We start from the raw sequence: 25,136 nt of genomic DNA, 5'->3' as shown, positions 1-25,136 counted from the left end.
CTGACGGTGGTCCGGTGACTTTTTTCTATAAAGGAGAGCTCCGTGTTGTGGGCTGTTGGGAGTACAGCGAATTGCTTGACTGTGAGTATTGCTGCAACAGTATCGTATTTTGAGCACGGAGTTCCAGGACATAGTGGATCCGGGTTTTTTGGATGTGGCTGCGACACTTTAGAAGGAATATTTCGTACTTTTGCAGAGGGGTGGATTACTTCTGAGATATCTGCTGTTTTAGTCCCTGATTTCAGCACCGCGTGTGTCTGTTCAGTGTCCAGATTGTCTGAGTCAAGTTTCATTAATGTTTCATGTTTTATCACGTCTGCTCGCCATAGAACCCCTCCAATAGATTGTCGGTTGCTCCAGATTCCAGCAAATGCAGTCTCCTGCCTCTGCAAATTAGAAGGATTTTATTGACGGACCCCTGCTGGGTGTGGCTCACTGTGCATTGCTTTCTGTTATTGAGCAGTAGATTCTCTTTCTGGAGACGCGAGCCGAGAAACGTAAACTTGCATTCGTTCGCGGTATTTAAGGACTCATGTAATAGCGATAGAATTTCGCGGACATACTCTGTTTTGGAAGAAACATTGAGGCCTCATCTTGGGTTTGGGAGAAGTAATCCCATGGCAGTGGTTCAGAATAAAAAAAGAGTGAAGTTATTCCCAGTGTCCTGGCAAATCTTTACCACTTGATCAACGTTATCAAAATCAGATTATCTGGGCACTTTCTCATTGCTATTTATGGGAGATCGCTGGGTGCAAACTCCCTATACAATAGCAGTTGGAAAGGACACTTTTACACTTCAAAAGGACACTTTTTACACTTCAAAGGGGTTTAATTGTCTGTAAAGTACTCTGGTATATTCTATAAAGTACTTGATAAATGCAAACTTTTGCAAATAATTTTATGTAAGTTTTGAGCCTTCTGATCTTTTCTTCAGCAAGCCGTTGGACAGCTTGCATTTGTCCGGCGGTTTCAAGGAAAGCTCGTCACAGTAGGACTACTTGACACCTGGTCCCGTGAATTATTAGGGTTGGGGAAAGTTAGACGAGTACTCTAAAGGAAGAAACGTGTGAGTTGTGTAGGGAAGGAATTTCAGAGACTGGTCCTGAAATTGGTTTTGTGGTACTTGTGCCTCACAGTAGTACTTGTGCCTCACTTGGACAGATGAGGCACAGGTACCACTGCTGGAGGAGTGAAAATCAGCGATATAAGCAAGGCCAGAATTGAAGGCCCATAGACATTGTGGAGAGGAAGAGAGCTGGAATGGAATTAGGATTAGACCAGAGAATTTCTTTAAGCATCTGCGGTCCTTTGTTTCTCTAATGTTTTTCAGGGTATGCCTTTGTCAGAATTGCAGACAGCCATTGTAGATCACTAAACTCATGATTGCAGTGCAAGTTAGGGGTAAAGGTACCATGCAGAGTTCTAAATTCTACTGTAGTGGAAGCAAGGTTAGCTAGAAAAGGTGAGATTACCAAATCAACCATTAGAACCAACCATCACTTCCCCCCGCCCCCTGTAATTTGGATTGCCATGGATAAGGAGAAAATATAGCTGGAATCCAAGAGGTCTACAGTTATAACATCTACAATATGAGAGCTTCCATCGTCAACATTCAGGGTGTTGTCACTGCTGAGTATATCCCACATTATTGTGGGAATGTGACAGTAGTGACTTGATTTTTCAACTCATTCTGATGAAAGGTCATTGACTTGAAGCGTTGACTGTTTCCCACTCCACCAATGCTGCCTGACCTGCTGATAATTTCCAGCTTTTCCCACTTTTATTTCAGATTTCTAGCATCTGCAAATTTTTTGCTTTCATGTTTGTGCTGACTCCAGAGATTCCTTTAGCTATTTCTGGCAGCAACAAAGGCCTGCATGACAATTTCAACACACAGGCTCAATCCAGAAAATCTGGTCATGCAATCCTGCATTGTTCCTTTTACAGTATAAAATTGCAATACTTCAGGAATGCTGACCTGTATTTACAGTTTTGCTGTTCTTTCCCTAGGGTGACCAACTTTCCATAATGGAGACTCCGCAGTCAACTCAGGGTCAAGTATTTATAAGCAACCTTTTTCAGGCTGGTAAGTTTCATCAAATTTTAAGGAAATAAACTTAACAAATTTATTTTGGTACATTTATTTCCTTGAAACATCTACTGTGAATGCTGGGAGTAGACACTTATTGGACCATGTCTGTGGACTTGATGCTGGTAAGGAGCAGGTCCTTGTAGGTTGGACAGAAGGAATGTTTCTGTCCCCACTGGTTACACCGCTCCACTGTAGTGCACAACCTAGGCAGACCAGACACTCATTCACAGGACGTGAGCCAAGCTGGGGTGGATCTTTAGTTTTCTGTTCTTGCTCTTGCAGTCTCTGGCTGCTCCTCAAACTCACCTGCTCCCACCATTACCCTCATCATCATGTGCCTCCCAGTTTCTGTTTCTCTGCTGTTGACTGACCAAATAGTCAGGGACTTGTGCCCAGAGCTGGGGTCTCTGGACAAACTATGTGGCTGATTGGTTTCATGTCGTGGCAGGGGCAGGTTACCGGAATAGTGAAGGCATCGAGCTTGATGAGGTGCAAGGCTTATTGGGAGTTGGAGTTCAGAGTGAGTCACTGAATGGACCTTCCTGGGCTGGGGAGTGGCAGGGGAGAAGTGTTTTCTAGGCCCTGGGAAATGGCTGTTCAAGGGAAGTGTCTGTCAGGGATAAGCATTGTCCTGCAGTCATTCCATACAGGGCTAGTAATGGATCTTAGTAAGTTGAGTTGCTCTGAATTAATAGAAACAGGTGGTCACCCTTTCTACTTGCACCCCCATTAACCCTGAAATAACAGTCTTTTGCCAGATTGCCTGCAAAGTAGTCAATGCCTCTTTTCCCTAGCCATGGTCAAAGCTCAAACCCAGTTCCTGATACATTACACATGAAATATCAAGAAAGTATTTGCTGAAGAAGTCTTGGTTGAGGAGACATCAAACAAAAGTCATGCATAATGAGCCTTTATTTTTCCTCCTCCTGTCCTAGGTCCAATGCAAATGGATCCTCTGGTTTCTGCAAATATCCAGTTTGCTCTTGATCTGTTCAAGCACTTGGATGAAGTTGACAAAACTGTCAACCTCTTTGTGTCTCCCTTTAGTATATCAGCTGCGCTAGCCATGGTGCATCTTGGTGCGAAAGGGACAACAGCATCTCAAATGGCTGAGGTAGGTGTGGCGTGATGTTTGCATCAGAAGATATGCCCCGTTTTTGAACAAGCTGCAGCACATTGGATCAGAAAAGCTTTTGGGTGCGGAGAAGCGGTAGGGCTTGTCCTTTTGGATTAAAGCTGGAACAGTTTTTTATTGTGGTGGACAACCACTTGACTTTATACAATATCCATTGCTGAGCAGCTTTAGATTAACTGCAGTTGTCTCACTGGCCACAGTAGTAATTCCTGTTTACTATGTGTATTCCGTCAGGAGTGGATTTTATAAGTAAATTTTTAATAAGTCTGTAATTGGATACTATTTCAGTGAAATAAATGCGGAATATACTGGAAACATTCTGTAGGTCATACGGCATCAGGCTCTGAAAGGAGGAATGGCTAACATTTCAGGTCGAAGATCCTTTGTCGGAACTCAGAAAGAGTAAACAAGTTAGTTTTAATTTGCAGAAATTCTAGAGAGGGAGGTGGATTATCAATGGGATAAGCAGTAGATGGGTAATTGCATCTCCAGCTAACCCCATGGCAATTGTGGCTCCCCCTTATCAAAGTCCTCATTATCCACAAGGCAAAACAAAAACATGAGATACAGGAGCAGGAGTGGGCTACCAGGCCCCTCAAGCCTGCCCCACCATTCACTATGATCATGGCTATTCTATGCTGGCCTCAACTCCTTTTCTGTGCCAGTTCCCCATAACCCTCAATTCTTTGATCTTTCAAATACTTATCTACCTCCACCCTAAGTATTTCTTTATGATTTGACCTCCACTGCCCTTTGGGGTAGAAAATTCTAGAGATTCACTACCCTCCGAGAGAAGCATGGACTTGCTGCAGATAACAAAAAATTTGGACCCCATTAAAATCCTCTCTTTTGTACCCAATATGCCCCCTAAATAACTATAAATATGCCCTATAATGTTCTAAAAGCACCAACATAGATTAGTAAATACATTAAAATGTTTAACTATCTAAAAGTAAATGATATTAGCTAACAGTCTACTTCCATTGAAACTCACAAGTAGTTATTCAATTTGATATCACAAAAAACAGCTGGCAGGGAGTCAATGACAAACAGGCAATGACTGATTCCTCAATGTGTACAAGTTTGTAGAAAAGATTCTAGATGGGGCCTGTGACCAGCCTCATGAATATGCAGATCTGGGAATAAGGAGGACAGTGTATTCACTTTGTCATATCTAACCCTCTCTTCCCCACTTCTGACAAGGGGCTTCAAGCTGAAACATTAACTCTGCTTCTCTTGCCGCAGATGCAGCCTGACCTGCTGAGTATTTCCAGCATTTTCTATTTTTATTTTGGATTTCTAGTATTTCCAATTTTTTTGATTTTCATTTACTGTTTTAATAGTCATAGAGTTATACAGCATGGAAACAGGCCCTTCGGCCCAACTCATCCATGCAACCAAGTTGCCAACCTGAGCTAGTCCCATTTGCCTGCATTTGGCCCATATCCCTCTAATCCTTTCCTATCCATGTACCTGTCCAAATGTCTTTTAAATGTTGTAATTGTACCGATCTCTACCACTTTCTCTGGCAGCTCATTTTGTGTACCCACCACCCGCTAGGTGAAAAATTTGCCCCTCAGGTCCCCTTTTAAATCTTTCCACTCTCACCTTAAACCTATGCCCTTTGGTTTTGGACTCCCCCTACCCTGGTGAAAAGACTGACCATCCACCTTATCTACACCCCTCGTGATTTTATAAACCTCTATAAGGTCACCCTTCAGCCTCCTTCACTCCAGGGAAAAGAGTCCCTGCTGATCCCAGTCTCCCATTGGAATGGCAGGTTTGTGTTCTCAGCAGGGTTTCAGCAGTCTGGGCCTGTGCTCTCTTGAGTTTAAAAGATTGTGAGGCCATCTCATTGAAAGATAAACCTAAAACAATCTGGGCTTTGACAGGTTTGATGTAGGGAAGATGTTCAACCCAGGGGAACAAGTTTCCCTGGAGCAAGTTCAAGTTTCAACCCAAGGGAACAGTCTCAACTCGGGGATCAGCAGTTCAGGCTGGAGACAAGCCGATACCCAGAGGGGGTGAACCTCTGGAATCCTCATCCCAGACAGCTGTGGGGACTCCGTCATGGTATGTTCAAGAGAAAGGTCATTAGATATTAAGGGATCCAAGGGAAGTGTGGTTACTGCAGGAACAGGGCACTGAGGTAAAAGATCGGCTGTGGTCCCACTGAATCATAGAGTCTGTACAATGGACTGAAAGGCTTCTTCCTGCTCCTTTTTCTGGTCTTTGGTTTTAAAGGCTTCAGCCGGCTGTGAGATTCTTTGAATCTGTGAGCACAGTGTTATTTCTGCTCCAATAAATTTTGTTTGGTCCTGGGGCATGACATCAGGCCAATTATTCATTATTTAAATGATATTAAACAAAGCATTCTATTGCCACCAGATTCTCGTTGTGTTGCGGGAGATCAAAATTAGTTTCAATGTCACTTTCAGCATGAGGCAGGAAGCTGCTGAGTGATGGAATTCCTTCCCTCCCAGTGAGAGAGGGAGCAAGAGACGGGGATAGAATGAGGGAGAGAGGGGAAGAGAGAGATGGAGAGAAAGAGACAGAAAGAGAGGGAGCAGGAGAAAGGGAGGAAAAAAAGGCGCAGATAGATAGGCAGGGAGGGCAAGGGGCAGAGAGAGGGAGAGAATTTTTTAAATATTCCTTAAGAAATAACTAAATTCAAATGATTTGGTTTAGTCATATGGTTGTGATTTATCTTTATTTTCTATTCATTTATGACATGTTTCTGTTACTCGCAAGGCCAATATTTATTCCCTTCTGCAGACCTGTCACTGCTGACCTACCATTGGCTTTTAGCCCAGCAACACCTGAAACTTTGAAGTCCAGGAACAGGTTTAGAAAAAAAATATGCTTTTTTTGGGGGGAAAAAAAGAGTACATTGCAGATAAAAAACAATTTGCATTTTTTTTTTGCAAGTGTTTGTGTCTGTTTTTGGTGAAAGTACTGCCCCTTGGGAAATTGGAACAGGCATGTCCTGTTGTCATCTGCACAAACAGTGATGTTTTTCTATTTCACACATGTGATGACATAATCACCTATGTGACTAGAACTGCATGCAGTACTCCAGCTGATGTCTGACCAATGTTTTATAAAGATGGAGCATAACCTCCTTTCTCTTGTATTCACTGCTCCAACTAATGAAGGCCAGCATCCCATATGCCTTCTTAACCACATTATCTACCTATGCTGCCAACTTCAAGGTTCTTTGGACTTGTACAGCAAGGTTGCTGTTTCTCAGTACTCCCCAGGACCCTACTATTTGTGGTGTACATCCTAAAATGTATAACCTCACATTTATCTAGATTAAACTCCATCTGCCAGTATTCAGCACATTTCACCAAAACATCATATTCACCCTGTAGCCTAAGACTACTCTCCACACTGTCAACAACTCTGCCAATCTTTGTGTCATTGCAAACTTGCTGATGTTGCCTCCTACATCCACATCTAAATCATTCATGCGTATTTAGAGGTAAGGGCCCCTGGACCAATCCCTGTGGAGCACCACTAGTCACAGGCAACAATCACAAAAATAACCCTCCACGCTCACTGTGTCTCCTATTGCTAAGCCAATTTTGGGTCCAAAATTGCTTCTCTTTGGTAATGTTCTGGAGCTCTCCTCAAGCCTGGTATAGTGCAAAATTGATGACATTCATTTAAAACAAAAAGGAATAATTGGAGAAATTGCAGGGGCTGAAATGAAATCATCCATTAATAATCATCTTTGTACGATTCTCAAAATCATTGGTATGGTTTCCTTCATTTAGAACTGGATTACAAAATGCACTTTGATTCTATTAATGAATGTTAATCTCATCTCTTAGGTGCTTTCTTTTGACAAAGTCAAAGACGTGCACTCTGAATTTCAGAAACTGCAAGCTGAGTTTATCAACCCTAAAGCAGAGTATGTCTTTAAGACAGCCAATCGCCTCTATGGGGAGAAGACCTACAACTTCCTTTCAGTTAGGTTTGGGTATTAGAAGCTAAGATGCTTAATTTGGCTTTGTTGAACGGATTAAAGACTATAGTGTTAATAAGAACTTGATCTTGTTTTGGAAGGGATTTTGCTACTTTGGCCAAATATTGAGTATGGTGATTGATACCATTTGGATTATCTACCCTAATTGTTGAAATTGGCCAGTCACATCTATGAACGTCTTCCTTGAATTAAGGTTTTATCAGTCTGATCCTTATTTATAGTGAAGTTTATTGACAGACACTTGCACATCCAGATAAAGGTCATTTAGACCATTAGGTGCATTCCAGCTCCCAACATAGCAATCCTATCAGTCCCATTTCCTCTCCTTATTTTTCCCCCACTCCTACAGTTTATTCCCTTGCCCCACACCCATCAGTTCCCCTTGATTTTTTTTTCCATTTACCTACACTTGACAGTAATTTACAGTAGCTAATTAACCTACCAACACATCTTTCGGACCCTGAAAAAAAAAGTACCTGAGAGAAACCCACCTGGTCACAGGGAGAATGTGCAAAGTCCACATAAGCAGCTCCCAATATTAGGTTCAAACCCGGTCAGTGGATCTGTGAGGCAGCAGCACTAGCTGCCACAACCTATTTCACCAATCTAATAGGTATAATTGCCTGGTTGTTTCTTTGGTAAACTTATTAATTAAAGCCTTTCGACTTTAGAAGGTAAAGTCAGCCATGTGGCTACTAGTGTGCATTGTTGAAGTTGACTCCATCAATAAATTTCCTCCACTTATTATGGCATGTAGCTTACTTTCACAGAAAGAAATATTTTAAATAGTAGGGAATCAATACATTTCAGGAGTAAAACATCAAGTTTTCAAGCCTTAAACAAGGAATGCAAAAATCAAGGCAATGTAGCCGAACGCAGCGCGTGGCAGGAAAGAAAATGCAGAGACCGGCAGCAGGACTAGAGCACACCTTACTGACTGAAACAAAGTGCGCGCGCTCGCTAAAGTAACTGAGAGCCTCTCCGGGCAGACGTGATGTGCGGTCCCCACCGGAAGGCCCGCCCCATGGATAGTCCGCGTTGCAGTTCACGTCGCGCTCCCGCACATGCATCTGCGGCTGCTGATGGCAGTTCGAGTCCTGTGGGTCTGGGCCGCTACACCACCACCACCCACACCATCGCCCCCCACCCCCCCCCCCCCCCCCCCAGAACCGCCCATTGGGGGCGTGGGATCCCCAGTCTGTGTGTCCACCTTGGGCGGCCTGCCCCGCCAGCGCAGTGAGGGCACCCTCACAGGCTGTCTGATGTCCAAATGTGCCGGTTTGAGGCGGTCTACTGTGAAGGTCTCTTGGCGGCCCTCCACCTCCACGACACATGTAGATCCATTGTGCCGGATCACCTTGAAGGGTCCTTCATATGGCCTCTGCAGAGGGGACTTGTGCATGCCTCTGCGAATGAAAACGTACTCACAGTCCCTGAAATCCCTAGGAACAAAAGTCGGTGTAGTGCCATGTCTGGAGGTTGGAACCGGTGCCAGGCTCCCCATCTTGTCCCGCAGCTTCATCAGCACTTCCGCCGGCATCCCTGCTGGACCTTGGGCCTCCAGCACGAACTCGCCCGGGACCGTCAGGGGTGCCGTAAACCAACTCAGCAGAGGAGGTGCCCAGGTCCTCCTTGGGAGCCGTGCGGATGCCCAGTAGAACCCAGGGAGGTTCATCTGCCCAGTTGGGCCCTCTGAGGCGCGCCATCAAGGCTGACGAGGTGCCTGTGGAAACGCTCGACCAAGCCGTTGGCCCGTGGGTGGTACGCTGTGGTGTGTAAATGGGTGCCCAGGAGCTGTGCCAGTGCTGTCCACAACCCTGACGTGAACTGTGCCCCTCTGTCGGAGGTGATGTTCGCTGGAAGTCCGAACTTGGCAATCCAGTTTGCGATGAGTGTCCTGGCGCAGGACTCCGTGGATGTGTCTGCTAGCAGCACGGCCTCCGGCCATCTGGTGAACCTGTTGACCATGGTGAAGATATACTTGGCGCCCTAGGAGACGGGCAGGGGGCCAATGATGTCCACGTGGATGTGCTAAAACCTGCCGAGCGTCGGTTGGAACTGTTGGAGAGGAGCCTTCACATGCCGCTGGCGGTCTGGCAGTGTACGCAGGTCCTGGCCCAGTGTCCGACCTGCTTGCGCAGGCTACGCCAGATGAATTTGTCTGAGACCAATTTGATGGACGCCCAGATGGACGGGTGGGCCAGGCCATGTAGCGTGTCGAATACCCGCCGCCTCCATGCTGTTGGTACCATGAGCCGAGGTCTGCCAGTCGACGCGTCACACAGGAGCCGAACCGCTGTAGGGCCGACGGGGATGTCCTCCAGCCGGAGTCCCAATATGGCGGTGTGCTAGGCCGGGATCTCGGTGTCCGCTTGTTATGCCTGTGCCTGCGCCAGCGCCATGTAGTCAACCCCTGGGGCTGAGGTGGTCACTGAGAGGATGTAGGGATAAGACAGCGTGTCAGCGACCACGTTGTTCTTCCCTGTGATGTGACGGATGTTGGTGGTAAACGCCAAGATAAAACGAGAAGTGCCTCTGCTGCCGAGCCGACCATGGGTCTGATACCTTTGCGAGGGCGAAGGTGAGGGGTTTGTGGTCCGTATACGCGGTGAAATCCTGTCCTTCGAGGAAATACCAGAAGTGCCGGATGGCTAGGTAGAGTGCTAGCAACTCCCTGTCGAAAGTGCTGTACTTCACCTCCAGCGGTTGCAGGTGTCGGCTGAAAAAGGCGAGCCGTTGCCACTGGCCCTCGATGAGCTGCTCCAGGACTCCGCCGACCGCCGTGTCGGAAGCATCGACTGTGGGTACATCGACTCTTGGGTGTACTAGGAGGGCCACCGTCACCAACGCCTCTTTGGTCTGCTCGAAGGCTTCCGTGGACTCCGCGTCCCATTCCACCTCCTTGGCCTTGCCGGCCATCAGACCGAACAGGGGTCTCATGATGTGCGCTGCTGCCGGCATGAACCGGTGGTAGAAATTCACCATCCCCACAAACTCTTGCAGGCCTTTGACTGTGCTGGGCTTGGGAAACTGGCGGGTGGCCTGAACTTTGTTCGACAGAGGGGTGGCTCCATGCTGGTTGACACGGTGGCCCAAGAAGTCTATTTCCGGCAGCCCGAGTTAGTACTTTGCCGGGTTGATTGCCAGTCCGTGGTCGCTCAGGCGCTGGCAGAGCTGGTGCAAATGTGCCACGTGCTCCTTGCGTGACTTGCTGGCCACCTGGATGTCGTCTAGGTAGATGAAAACTAAATCCAGGCCTCGCCCAACCGAGTCCATTAGCCTCTGGAAAGTTTGAGCAGCATTCTTGAGGCCGAAGGGCATCCTTAGGATTTCGAACAGCCCGAAAGGGGTGATGAGGGCTGTCTTGGGCACATCGTCAGGGTGCACGGGGATCTGATGTTAACCTCGGACCAGGTCGATTTTTGAAAAGATGGCCGCCCCGTGGAGGTTGGCCGTGAAGTCCTGGATGTGGGGCACTGGGTATCTGTTGGCGGTTGTGGCATCGTTAAGTCTCCTGTAGTCCCCGCAGGGCCTCCAACCTCCCGCAGACTTGGGCATCATGTGCAGCGGCGATGCCCAAGGACTGTCCGAGCGGCAGATGACCCCCATCTCCTCCATTTTCCGGAACTCCTCTTTGGCGAGGCGAAGCTTGTCGGGTGGCAGCCTACGGGCCCGGGCGTGCAGGGAATGTGGTGCTGTACACTGTGCTTGGGGCCAGTAGTGGAGAACTGTGGGGTGATGATGGAGGGGAAATCCGCCAGCACCCTGGCGAACTCATCACCCGAGAGCGTGACGAAGTCCAGGTGAAGGGCCGGGAACTGGGCTTCCCCAAGCTGGAAGGTTTGGAAAGTCTTGGCGTGGACCAAACGCCGGCCTTTCAGGTCGACCAGAAGGTGGTTGGCCTGTAGGAAATCCGCCCCTAGTAATGGCTGCGACACTGCTGCTACCGTGAAGGTCCAGGTAAAACAGCTGGGGTCGAAACGCAGCGGGATGGTACGTGAGCCGTATGTCCGGATGGTGGTGCAGTTCACGGCGGTGAGGTCGGGGCCTGGGGCCGTGGTACGGGCGTCCATGTTTGAGGGGGGAAAGATGCTGATCTCTGCCCCGGTGTCCACCAGGAAATGTCGCCCGGCGTGTCAGTCCTAGAGGCACAGGAGGCTGTCACGATGGCCGGCTGTCGCGATGGCCAGCCGTCGAAGCCACTAGCGACGGCCGGCCCTGGCGTTTCCCAGGAAGGCACACGGTGGACGGCAGCGGTGTGCGTTTGACCCCCACCTCTGATATAAAAAATACACCATTGGTCCGAACCCTCGTCTTTGTCCCCCGTGGGTCTCGGCGGTTTCGGTTGTGGGGTCTTGGCCTTAGGCTGCACTGTCGTGGTTAGGCAGATGGAAGCTGCTCCCCGCTGCTTACTCTGCCACAAAATATCCTCCCTGACCACGAGGCTGCGCGGGTTGAGGAGGAGGTGAACGTCCTTTGGCAGTTGCTCAAGGAACAGCTGCTCGAAAAGGAGGCAGGGTTTATGGCCATCCATGAGAGCCAGCATATCGTCCCATCAGCTCGGATGGCTTGTGGTCGCCCAGGCCATCCATGCGCAGGAGCCATGTGGCTCGTTCGCGGCGGGAGAGTCTGAAAGTGCGGAGGAGGAGTGCCTTGATTTTAATGTACCTGTCCTCCGTAGGTGGATGGTACAGGAAGTCAATGATCCACGCTGCCGTGTCCTGGTCGAGCGCGCTGACCATGTAGTAGTACCGCGTGGCGTCGGCTGTAATGCCTGTGATGCTGAACTGGGCCTCAGCCTGCTCGAACCAAACATGGGGCTGAGCGGCCCAGAAAGTCGGGAGCTTGACCGAGACTGCATTGTGCGAGTCGTTGGGATTCATGTCTCAGGTTCCAGATGCCGTCTGGGAGCGTCGGGGTCACCAAATGTAGCTGAATGCAGCGCGTGGCAGGAAAGAAAATGCAGAGACCAGCGGCTGGACTGGAGCACACTTTACTGACTGAAAGCGCGCGCGCGCTCGCTGAAGTAACCAAGAGCCTCTCCGGCGGACGTGACATGTCCCCACCGGAAGGCCCGCCACGCGGTTAGTTCGCGTCACACTCCTGCGCATGCGCCCACAGCCGCCGATGGCAGTTCAAGTCCTGTGGGTCCGGGCCACTACAGCAATATGTTTGGAGCATTGGATTTTCGGTGTTGATTCTCAGAAGTGTCAACATTTTATTTTAAGTTGGATGTTCAAAGAGCCTGATTTGTTGAAGTTTGATCTTAAACCACACTTAACTGATATTTGGATAATTTAAAAAAAAAAGCCTAGTAATGCACTATTTTTGAATTTTCTGAAAATAAACTAGATGGAATGTTATATATTAGAATTTTAATGACATTAACAAAATATGTTTTGCCTATATGGTCCCATACCAAACCTAAATAAGGTTAATTTATTGTGGAAGTACACTCATCCAATTCTTTCACCTGGCCACCCTACCCCTAAAATAGTTTTTTTTTGGTCACCTTCAAGTTTAGAAATTTTGACATTAAAAAAAACTCCATCTCTTAATTGTTAATAGTTTGTGTCAACCAATGAGCAGCAATACATCTGTTGATTTGATAAGTCTATTTAAAGCACCAAGGACATGGATTAACTAAAGACATATCAATACATTTAAGCAAAGCATTTTAACCAGAAATTCAGCATTGGGAGGTTAATTACACACTAATTGTTTGCTTTAATTGAATTCCTTCACTCACTAATGGTCATAGGGTCAGTTGACTGTAGAATTATCCTCATCTTGTCTTGGAATAGTGTTGTTAATAATATGCAGCCAATTTTTAAAGAGATTGTTTTAATCTCTTCCCACTGGTTATTTTGATCTGTTCTCTAACACTTCAGGAGTTTCTTGAGGCTTCGGAGAAATATTATCAGGCAGGGCTGGGTGCTGTTGACTTTGTTAATGGAGCAGAGGAAGCTAGAAAAGAGATCAACACTTGGATTGAAGCACAGACTGCAGGTGAGTAGTGCTGAATAATTCTTCCAGGACGTCTGACACAAACCATTCTGCTATACTGTACATACCTAACCTTCAGACTAACTGATGTTTTCCAACACTGACAGGCAAACTTAGAGCCTTAAGTCTGATACTAATTAGCCAATTGTCCCTTCTGAAATATCTTTGGTGGGGACTACATTTTAAAAGGTTCTATTGTTGGAAGATGTGAACCTTTAAGTTGCATCCACATCTTGTGTATTTCTCACACCTCTCCTCTCACCCCTTCTCCTCATGGGCAGAGGAAGAACAAAGTTCCCTCAGGTTCTTGTCTTCCATTTCACCAGCCTCTGCATTCCCTGATCCTCCTTCACAATTTTCACCAGTTCCAACAAGATTCCACAACCAGACATATTCCCCTCCCTCCCCCTCCTCTCAGCATTTCAAAGGAATTGTTCCTTTCACAATTCCATGGTCTGCTGTTCCATCCTTGCCCACTGCTCCCCAGCATAAGGCACTTTTCCATACACCTGCAAGAGGTGCAAGCTCTCTTTTTTTCACTTCTCCCTTCCTGCCATCCAGGGACCTAAACAGTCCTTCCAGGTGAAGCAGTGATTGCACTTCCAATCTACTGTACTACATCTGGTTTGACAATGTGGCCTCCTCCACAATGGAGAAGGAACCAAAGACACATTGGGTGATCACCTTGTGGAGCACCTATGCTCAGTCCACAGAGTGACCCCGAGTTTGTTGCCTGCCACTTCAATTCCCCTCTTCCCATTCTGACTGATCTATCTGTGGCCTCCTACAATGTAACAGTGAGGCTTAATGCAAACTCAAGAAACACCACCTCATTTTCAGTTTGGTCATGTTGCAGCCTACAGGACTCAATATTGAATTTTCCATGTTTAGATAACTTATTTTCTGTTTGTATGAGAACTTCCTGCTTTTTGCCTGCCATCCTTTTTGTGTAGTCTGGTCCATCGGACATGTTGCAGTAGGCCAGAGTATACAACATCACACAGACAAAGAAGTTTAATCTGATCTTAACTGCCCCTTACCTGTCACATTAGGTCATTCAGTCCCATATCAGAAATTCCCTCCGTTCTGCCCACCCCTCCACCAACTTCTCTGTTACAGAAACTACCTTGTTTCTCTCTTTCCCAGTTTTGATGAAGGGTCCCAGACCTGAAACATTAACTGTTTCTTCCCACAGCTGTTGTGTATTGATCCAGCACTTTTTTCTAGATTTCCACCATCTGGAGCTTTTTTGATTTTTCTTTAATGTTGAGTAATGTTTTCAAAACTTAAAAGGTCTCATGTATCCACTAAACCTGACTCATGATTTTTGTTTTGTGGTTGTTGCTATTCATTAGCTATTTCCTCTTTATTTAATCCTTGATCTATTCATGCAAGTGGGCCTTTTGTTTTCTCTTCAGGAAAAATCAAGAATGTATTTGCCAAACATAGTCTAAAGTCTTCCATGAAGCTTATCCTTGTGAATGCCACTTATTTTAGGGGAAACTGGAGCAAACAATTTGACAAAAGAAATACATTCTCTGGACAGTTCAAGCTAAACCAGGTATTGAGAGATGGGTTTAAAAAAAAAATCAAATTCTTATGAACAATGACACCTATTGCTTGATCTACTATTTCATCAAGAATGACTTGTGGGGGGGGGGGTGGAAATCACTCCTGCTAAATACAGAATTGTTGCCTACCTTTCATGGTATTAATTTGGGTATTTGTTTTCACTTAGAACAGAGCTTATTCTTTTATTTAAAAGAGGTTGTCACTCTATCTGGGTACAAAGTGCCTGCTTGCTTTAGTGAAATAAAGGTTTACATATTCTAACTCTGCTCATTAGCATATGCTTCTCTGCCCTTTTATCTTCATCAAGGGCCTTCTGAAACTTGAAATCTATCACATCCACTGGTTCTTCCTTAATAGTTCCCTGGGGGGGAAAAAAAAACTAGGTTAGGTTTATGAAGCACGATTTCCCTTTCCATAAGTATCACGTTGACTTGGTCTAATCCTGATGATGTTTTCTAAGTACCCTGTTACCACATCCTGTAGAACAGACACTAGCATTTTCCCTGCAACTGAAATGGCCAGTTGGATCTGCAGTTTTCTGTTTTCTTGCTCCTTCCATTTTCAAATAGTTACATTTGTCACCCTTTAATTGGTAGGAACTATTCCATAACCTATAGAATTTTGGAAGATAGCAATCAACACATCCATATTTCCATCATTCCCTCTTTAGTATTGTGGGAGGCAGATTATCAAGCCCTGGGAATTTATTGATTTTCAGTCCCATTGATTTCTCCAGTAATATTCCTTTAATTTCTCCTTGTTATTGGATTCTTGGTTCTCCAGCATTTCAGGGAAGTTATGTTTGTCGTCTTCCATGATGATCAAACTAAAGTGTGTTTAATTGGTCCACTATTACTAAGTTCCTAAATACAAATTCAAGTTCAAGTTTGTCTTATTTTTGTTCTCATCTTTTTACATAATTTTAGCTTTATAATCTGCTTCTACATTCCTTTAAAGTTTACTCTGATATCTGGTTTTATCTTAATCAAATTCTTGGTCCCTTTGTTATTGCTGTATTCTAAACTGTTCTGTCCTCAGACCTGATACATTTACTGGCAAATTAACATTCTTCCTTTGTACCTAATGCTATCCTTAACTTCCTCAGTAACCCACAATTGGTTGCTTTTCCAGAAGACCTAGGAGCAGAATTAGGCCATTCGGCCCTTCGAGTCTGCTCTGCCATTCAATCATGTCTGATTTATTTTTCCCTCTCAACCCCATTCTCCTGCCTTCTCCCCGTAACCAGTGAAGACTGATGCAAAATACTTACTCAGTTTGTCCACCATTTCTTTGTTCCCCTTTACTATTTCTCCAGTATCATTTTCCAGCTGAATGATGTCCACCCTTGCCTCTTTTACTCTTTTTATATCTGAAAAAACACTTGGTATCCTCTTATTATTGACTAGCTTGCCTTCATATTTCATTTTTTCTCCCCTTATTGCTTTTGTAGTTTCCTTCTGTTAGTTTTTAAAAGCTTCCCACTAATTTTTGCAATACTGTATGCCCTCTTTTGCTTTTATGCTGTCTTTGACTTCCCTTGTTGGCCATAATTGCCTCATCCTCCCTTCGAATGCTGCTTTGGGATGAACTGATCCTGTGTCTTCCAAATTATTCCCAGAAACTCCTGCCATTGCTGCTCCACTGTCATCCCTGCCTGGGTCCCCTTCCAATCAACTATGGCCAGCTCCTCTCTCATGCCTCTGTAGTTACCTTTACTCAACTGCAATACCGATTACATTCTATTTTAGTTTCATCCTCTCAAACTGCAGGGTGAATTCTATCATGTTATGATCACTGCCTCCTAAGGGTTCCTTTACCTTAATCTCCCAAATCAAATCTGGTTCATTGCACAACACCAAATCCAGAATTGCCTTTCCCTAGTGGGCTCAACCACAAGCTGCTCTAAAAAGCCATCTCGTAGGCATTCTACAAATTCTCTCTTGGAATCCAGTACCTACCTGATTTTCCCCAATCTACCTGCATGCTGAAATCCCCCACGACCACCGTAACATTACCCTTTTTGCATGCTTTCTCCATCTCCTGTTGTAATTTGTACCCCACATCCTGGCTACCATTTGGATGCCTGTTCATAATTCCCATCAGGGTTTTTCACCCTTGCAGTTTCTTAACTCTACCCGCAAGAATTCTACATGTTCTGATCCTTTGTCACTTCTTACTAAGGAAGTATTTCATTTCTTACCAACAGAGCCACCCCACCCCCTTGCCCACCTGCCTGTCTTTTCAATAGGATGTGTATCCTTGGGTGTTTAGCTCCCAGCTGTGATCCTCTTTCAGCCACGACTCTTATGCCTGCAATGTCATATTTGCCAATTTCTAACTACACTATGAGCTCATCTACCTTTTCATAAACTGCATGCATTCAAATATAACACCTTCAGTCCTGTATTCACCACCCTTCTCAAATTTGTCTCCATGTTGCCTGAAGTTAAATTCTTATCCTTTTCTAAACTTTGTCTTATTCTTTATTCTGGGGATTTCAGTAACCTCTCCTGCACTCCCCTTCCCTTTTATTTTATCCATACTTTTCCAATCTGTTGAACCCACCCCCCTACTATTTAATTTAAAGCCCTATCTACAGCTCTAGTTATGTGATTCACCAGGACCCTGGTCCCAATGTGGTTCAACTGGAGCCTGTCCCATCAGAACAGCTCCCTCCTTCCCTAATACTGGTGCTAAGGTCCCAAAAATTCAAACCCACTTCTCCCACACCAATCTTTGAGCCAGACATTTAACTTGCCATGTGCCAATTTACACATGGCTCAGGTAGCAATCCAGAGATTATTACTTTTTGGGTTCTGCTTTTTAAATTTAGTCTCTAGCTGCTCAAATTCCCTCAGGAGAACCTTTCCTTTTTTCAAAATTTTATTTACAGCGTGGTAACAGGCCCTTCCGGCCCAACGAGTCCGCGCCACCCATTTTAAACCCAAATTAACCTACCCGTACGTCTTTGCAATGTGGGAGGAAACCGGAGCACCCGGAGGAAACCCACACAGACACGGGAGAACGGACAAACTCCTTACAGTGGGAATCGAACCACGATCGCTGGTGCTGTAATAGCGTTGCGCTAACTGCTACGCTATCGTGCTGCATTACATTGTTGATACCCACATGGACCATGACAACTGGATCTTTTCCCCCCTCATTCCAAATTCCTCTGCAGGTTAGATGAGATGTCCACAACCCAGGCACCAGGCAGGCAACCCCACCTCAGATCTCTCGAACCTTGCGACTGGATTGTCTATTCCACTGACTATACCATCTCCAATCACAACTACATTTCTTTTCTCTGTCACTCTTGAATGGCTCCCTGAACCACAGTGCAGCTGCTCGTCCTTCCTACAGCCCCACTCTCATCTGCACAGGGAGCAAGAATCTCAGACCTGTTGGACAAGCTCAAGGGCTGAGGCTCCTCCAGCACTACCTCTTGGATCCCCCTGCCTGCCTCACTCAGTCACACCCTCTTGTCCCTGACCAAAGACTGAATTTGAAGTAGTTAATCTAATGGGTGTGACTGCCTCCTGAAACAGCATCCTGATAACTCTTTCCCCCTTCCTGATGCATCAGTGTTTGAAATTCAGATTCCAGGTCATCAGCTTTGAGCCCAATTTCCTCAAGCAACCAACACTTATTGTAGATGTGATCACCAGGAATCACAAAGGGGTCCACCAGCTCCCACATCATGCTGCTACAACACATCACCTGATCCTGTATCCCTACTTAATTTAATTAATTATAATTTGATTTTTTTTATTTAACTGTTTAAAACAAAAACTTGCCTCTCTTAGCTGCTACTGACTTGTGCCTCCTCACCAAAGCCTCAGAATTCTCACTCCAAAAATTATCACACCGCTTTACCCTACCCTCCTTTTATTGGCCGAGTTGCCACACACTTAGCCAATCACACAACCTTTTTTAAAAAAAACTGCTAGCTCCTCCCCTCTGCTGCTCTAGCTGCTGCAACTGGAGAAAAACTGTTGGCTTTTCCATTTACTTCTCCAGAAAGAAGTGTACAATAATTGCAATCCCTGCATCATGCCCCTTAGGTATTAGCCATTACCTACCTACTAGGGTGCCTCTTGATGAAACTCCCCAGTCTATCATCGGCAACTTGCTCCTCATACCTTCATAATTTTCCTTATCTAATTTTAGGTTTCTGATTGAACTACACTTTTCATCTTAATCAAGAGTTCTAATGTTATGGTCACTCATCCCTAATGGATTCTGCAATAACAAGATTATTAACTAACCCCTTCTCTTCGCATAAGATAGGATAGCCTGTTTCCTGGTCAGCCCCTTAAATGCATTGTTTGAAAAATCCATCTCATACAAACTCTGTAATTCATCCTTCATGGTATTACTGCTCATCTGTTTATTGCCAGCCTATATGTAAACTAAAGTCACTTATGATTAGTGTGATAACTTTGTTACATGCTTCCTGTCTGATATCAGACCATATATTATTACTGTTGGAGACCTGGAGATAACTCCACCAATGTTTTCTGCCCCTTGCTTCTTCTTAGGTCCATCCAGACTGATTCTAGATCTTGATTTTACTGAGCAAATATCACTTTTCACTATTCTGATTTCATCCTTTACTGACAATGCTACCCCCACCTCCTTTTCCCTTTCCCCTTCTGCCTTCCCTTTCCAAACATTGAATAGTGGCAATCAAATTGTTTCTGTTTGCACTATTAATTCTACCTTAATATGAATGCTTCACTTGTTCAGATACAAAACCTTTAGATTTGTCTTTTTAACATTTTGGACATCTTAATAAAATTAGTGTCAAAATAGAAAGAAATATTTCCACTTTTTTCTTACCCAGACCCTATTTGTTAGTGTGCTCTGTTCCTTCCTGACACCATTTTGTTATCCTTGCACCAATCGCTTTCTTGCATTGCTTTTTATTCTCTTTAGCATTCTAAATTTCTCTCTGATGGAACTTGCCTCTCCACCCCACCCTGCCCCAATACTCATGTTAGTGTCCCATTAATTGAAACCAATTTTTCCAATCTTTGATCAATTATCAGTGTCCTGATTCTATTAAACCTCTGCTATATTTCTTGTGGATTGCATAGTAATCTAGAAGTGATTACCTTTGTGGTTCTGCTTTTGAATTTAATTCCATAGATATGAGGTAGGAGGTTTAGAGGGGATCTGAGGGGCAATTTTTTGTTTGGACAGTGTGGTTGGAATCTGGAACCACAATCTGAGGAGGCGGTGGAGGCATATACCCTCGCAACATTTAAGAAATGTCTAGACAAGCACTTGAACTGCCAAGGTGTAGAAGGCAATAGACCAAATATGGGTAAATGGGATTGACCGAGATAAGTACAATGGTCAGCATGGACTTACTGGGCTGAAGGTCCTGTTTCTCTGCTGTACAACTTGATAACTCTGCAACTCTTTCTGAACAACAATATCATTACAAAGGTTGCCTCAGTTTTCATTGGTATGAGGCTACCTGTATCAATTCCATCATCCTTGGGGCTGGATGTGCTGTTTGGGAAATACAAGTCCCTCTCTCGAAATCCTGAATGTCGACATTTGACTAAAGCCTGTAAAACATTGCTTCTGAACATCCCTAACATTCTGAAACATTCAAACCCCATAAAAATAACCAACTATATTTTACATTGAAATTTAAAAAAGTTATGTTAAATTCAGCTAATTAAAAACTGTAAACTATCTGGATGTGCTTTGGCACAGGTTCTTCGGACAGGTTTCCCTACCTAACTGCTGGCAGAATCCTACTTCCTCACTATGTTCAAAGTTCAGATTTCGAACCTAGTTTGCCAGTGTTTCTGCAACTCCTGTCAGGTTTTGGAATTTGTTCACATGCGCATACTTGTGTGAAAGATCAGAATTTCCTGAAATATGTGCCAGGAAAATCCAGACAGTATTTCTTGTTCACCTGGTCACAGGTGCTCCTCAACTTTGCTAATAATGTCTACTTTTATGTGTAGAACCAAGTCAAAAATGTGGAAATGATGCAGCGAACTGAGGATTTTAATTTCATTTACATCCATGAAGTTGCGACCAAGATAATTGAACTGCCCTATCTTCAGGATGAACTCAGTATGGTCATCCTATTGCCAGATGATGTCAATGGACTTGAAAATGTAAGTTGGATGTTGTAATTTGAAACATTATTTCAAGTTAGCAGTTCAAAAAATGAATTCAGCACTCTTTCAGAAATAGATTCACACAGTTAACTTCAGTCTTACTTTATATTGTATGATTAAGCTTAAGTTGGGTTTGCCTAAGTTATCCACATGGAAATAAGAAGCAAAGTTGCTAACTTGAGCTGTTTTCATGTGTGCACTCAACTCCATCCATCACTTGGACTCTGAGGTGGAGATGGTTGCTTGGTGGTTTTGTTTCTCACAGCTTTAACCAGTTGTGTTCTGGCAAGAGTCAAATAGACAAAATTTAAGCAAATGGAAACTAAATGTGCACAGTGAGAATCTTCATTTAGGATCATAGCAAACTAATCATCTTATTTCCTTAACAGGAATGACTGGGCACAATTAGAAACAAAGGGGGTTGGATGCTCGTGTGTACTGGGGTTAACAGCTCTAAAAATGCTGTCTGTTATTGCATTTGCACTAGAAAAGTTGATGGAACTGAAGCTATAATCTTCTGCACCCCTTAGAATAAGGAGCCTAATCCTTTAATTACAACTGACCACCTCAGCAAAGAAAATGGGAAGTATCTTTTCATACAAAGAATAGTGAAAGTGTGTGCCAGCTGAGTTATTTAAAAGTTTCAAGGCTAAAACTGGAAACATAGAAACATAGAAAAACCTACAGCACAATTCAGGCCCTTTGGCCCACAAATTATTGCATAACTTTTAGTCTGCCATAACGAATAAGCAGAAGGCATATAAGGAAAGTGTGTATGGAAATTAGACTATGGGCATGTTTGTAGAGCTGAATGCATGCAACGTGTAGTGCTAACGGCAAAACATGATCTCAAATTTGGACATCATTTAAGAGCTCCACTATCATGGTTTGCTTCCCTTTAAAGGGTAGAAACTCAACTTGTGCATTTCAAAGATCTGGTCTGATTGTTAGCTAGGCAGCTGGAGTGTCATTCATTTCTGATGCATAGGAATTGTGTTATTGTTTCTGGACAACCTGTGGATCGAGTGGATTGGTCATGCCCTATTGCTGTGATTGGTCATGAGCTCACATGATCAGCGGCGGCTATTGGATCCACCAATCAATATGACTGTGAGCTGCAATTATCAGTTCAAAGATGCCTTGATCCTTACAGTGGACTGCTGGCACCATTTGTTTTTAATTTTAAAAATTAGAGTGGATGCTTTATTACTTATGAAAACAACATCCCTGATGAATTCATGCATTATTCAGTGTTATTCATACAATCTTCAGTGTTATATATACCGTTATTGTAAATTATTTATCTAGGCTGTGATGTTTCTGTCCAATTTGTGTTTTGTTAACTAATCAATAAGCTGTGGTTGCTAATGACATAGTATTGCAGGAAATATGGCAGGGAAAAGACTTTGGTGTTAGGGTGAGTTGTAGAGAAACAAAGGATTGCAGATGCTGGAATCTAGATGGAAAAACACTATGATGCAGGAGGAACTCAGCAGGGTGAATTATGTCCAATTTTCCCAGTGGGAAGAACTTCAACGGAAAATAAATGCAAACACTTCAAAATACACAAAATGCATTTTGTACTCAATTTGTGCACAAAAGATTCCATTTCCAGGACTAAAGGTTAGCTTAGTTTAGTCCTGTGGACTGCTGGAACAGTCTCAGCTGGTTAACGTATCTTCCTATATACAGTTGCTGATTATTGCTGTTGTCTGTACTCCTGAAATACGGATGAAACTGCTTTCTGTTTGCAGGATGAATGCAGTCAATGTGAAATTGTGCTTTGATTCTATAGAATTCACTCTTTTGGGCTAAGTTTTCAAACTGTTATCTTCAGAGACTGTGTCTAATGTGGATTAATACATTAATGCCTGTACTTCAACCTTGCTGAATAAATCCCAAATAAAGCACCAAAGGAACAACGGGACATCATCTGAGAAGTAAACTGTAAATACAGATGGAGAAATTATATAATTGATAGTATATATAAATCATAGAATACAATTAATCATTTCCTCCTTGCTTATTTCCACAGAATTAGTTTGGAATCTACTCCATGGGGAAGGGTAGACTTTTAACCTTGCTCTTGCTAAAGCTGATTCAGCTGCCACACTATCTGGTGGTGATGTGTGCACTTAAGCAAATCATCTCTAAAGTTTCAGGGAACTAACTGGACATGTAATCTGCTGCCATTGTATAAACTACAGGGTTCAATTTATTAATATCCCATGGATTTTCAGTTTTCCTGTTTCACCAATTGCTTTATGATACTTTATGGTGGACTATATCTTAGAGTCACAGGTCACTGGTAAAAAAGACACACAAAATATCCTAATTTTTGCATCACTTGGAAGTACTGTGATTGATTTAATTTCTTTGTATTAAGGTCGGTAACTAGATAATTTAATGTTAAGTTTTTTTTTTTATTTTTAGCTTCAACGTAGTTTCACTCTTGATCGTCTGAGAAATTGGACCAACCCAGAGAACATGTACAAGGCAAAGGTTAGAGTCACTCTACCCAAGTTCAAGCTGGAGGAGAAATATGACCTGACATTAATCCTCTCCAGAATGGGGATGGTGGATGCTTTTCATGGTTTGAAAGCTAACCTCTCTGGAATGAGTAGGAGTAATGATCTGTCTTTGTCAAAAGTCATTCATCAGTCCTTTGTAGAAGTTAATGAGGAAGGCACAGAAGCAGCTGCTGTCACAGTAATCAGCTTTTTGAAACGTGCAGTGGTAGCCAGAGAAGAATTTATGGCTGATCATCCATTCCTGTTCTTCATAAGGCACAAAAAGACACAGAGCATTTTGTTTTATGGAAGGCTCAATTCTCCTTAAGTAAAGTGCCTTGTAACTCAATTAACTTCAAATCAATTAGTTAATGTCTACAATAGCAAGTTTGACAGTGTGGTCAATGGAACTTTTTTTTATAATCTGAGGGACTTCCAAGGAATTTTCCAGAGTGGAATTTAGTGGTGGTTGAGGAGTGGGGTAGAATTTGTGCATTGAGTATTATAATCATTCATTATATTTTTACATTGTGCTCTTAACTGGAGAGGGAAAGAATGGATATTGTATTGCTTCAAGTCTTTTAGTAATACAAGAGGCTCAAGGAAGAGAGAGGAGCTTGTCTCATGCAAACATTCTATAACTATTAGTCTAGGCCATAAAAGTTAAATTTTGTCACCAAAGTATGATAGAAGGTAACAAATATAATAAGATCTTAGATAATGGGACTTTGAACTTTTAATGGCCTTCTCACCTGGTTTATCAGCACCCTAGCCAAGACATCTTAATTTGCCCACTTGGAGACACAGACCTTCTCTCTGCCCCACTAAACCATTTTGCTTTCTTGTTGAAATTTTTCACTTGCATGAAGGCTTCTGCCTCAGGTTTTGAACAATTTGTAAATAACTTAGATTGCAACATTCCTGTCATCCTGTCAATTTAAAGTGGACTTCTAAATTAATATTTTCTGTTCTCTTATCTATCTGGTGAATTCCTTGGACACTTTGTTTCAAGGTTAAAATTTGTAAAGGTAAAATAGAATCAATGTGCAAAGTATGTTAATTGAACTAACATAAATAAATTGCAGGAAGGGGTGATGGGTGATAGAGGATCCAGCTATGGAGATGATTTTATTGCCAAAGCCTTTTTGCTGTGTGTGGTGCGGTTTGATATGTTGGAAGCTGCAATTTTTATTATTGACAATTACCTAATTTAGCTTGATAATGAAATAATTGCTCATTTGTCTCAAGTGTGCTATATTTGAATTTCAAACCATTGTCAATAAAAGCCACCAGGCTCTTTTTGCTGCAGAAAAGTTTTGAGCAATTTCTCTGTTCACTGAGTGTTGTAAGCTGCTTTTAAACCAGGTGAATGTGTTGGTTGGCTTTCCAGCCAAAGGCTTTCTTCTCACAACAGAGAAGGTGGAGATAATGCCACTAGCATAAGAAAACTAAAAATTTTAAGAGGAACTTGTTTATGTTAGAACTACCTCACAATACCAGCAATATGCATTTACAAAGCTTGCAGAAGAGGCGAGACTAGGCACCATTGATTATCAGTGGGGAAGGAGAAGAAGACTCGGGAACTGGATACCAACGTGTAGATGGAAAGAATTCTCACGGAATCTGGGGTTTACCTTCAGAACAAACTTTCTCTTCATGAGAAGCTGATGTCGACAGGGGAGTC

The 25,136-nt window shown here is 43.8% G+C and overlaps 1 protein-coding gene across 2 annotated transcripts; it reads left to right on the top strand.

Annotated features, from left to right (window-relative positions):
* Window positions 1-24,783, top strand: LOC127570366 (leukocyte elastase inhibitor-like). 2 transcript variants are annotated; one of them, XM_052015857.1, is made up of 8 exons: window positions 1-81; window positions 2,011-2,086; window positions 3,028-3,206; window positions 7,064-7,201; window positions 13,110-13,227; window positions 14,643-14,785; window positions 20,784-20,939; window positions 23,376-24,783. In XM_052015857.1, exons 2-8 carry the CDS (start codon window positions 2,029-2,031, stop codon window positions 23,778-23,780), a joined length of 1,197 nt encoding a protein of 398 aa, XP_051871817.1. In that variant the 5' UTR covers window positions 1-81; window positions 2,011-2,028; the 3' UTR covers window positions 23,781-24,783. The 2 variants fall into 2 exon arrangements, with proteins under 2 accessions (XP_051871817.1, XP_051871818.1); XM_052015858.1 differs by lacking the exon at window positions 7,064-7,201.
* Window positions 24,784-25,136: the final 353 nt, after the last annotated feature.

Source organism: Pristis pectinata, chromosome 5 (genome assembly GCF_009764475.1).
Source record: "Pristis pectinata isolate sPriPec2 chromosome 5, sPriPec2.1.pri, whole genome shotgun sequence".
Classification (NCBI taxonomy): domain Eukaryota; kingdom Metazoa; phylum Chordata; class Chondrichthyes; order Rhinopristiformes; family Pristidae; genus Pristis; species Pristis pectinata.
The sequence above is the reverse complement of the archived record's forward strand: the minus strand, read 5'-3'. Positions and strand labels throughout refer to the sequence as shown.

Bases quoted from the DNA above. Each gene is read 5' to 3' on its own strand.
- LOC127570366 (XM_052015857.1), top strand. From the start codon at position 2,029: ATGGAGACTCCGCAGTCAACTCAGGGTCAAGTATTTATAAGCAACCTT. The intron at 13,228-14,642 runs GTGAGTAGTGCT...TTTTCTCTTCAG, and splicing joins GATTGAAGCACAGACTGCAG to GAAAAATCAAGAATGTATTT. The intron at 14,786-20,783 runs GTATTGAGAGAT...TTTTATGTGTAG, and splicing joins GACAGTTCAAGCTAAACCAG to AACCAAGTCAAAAATGTGGA.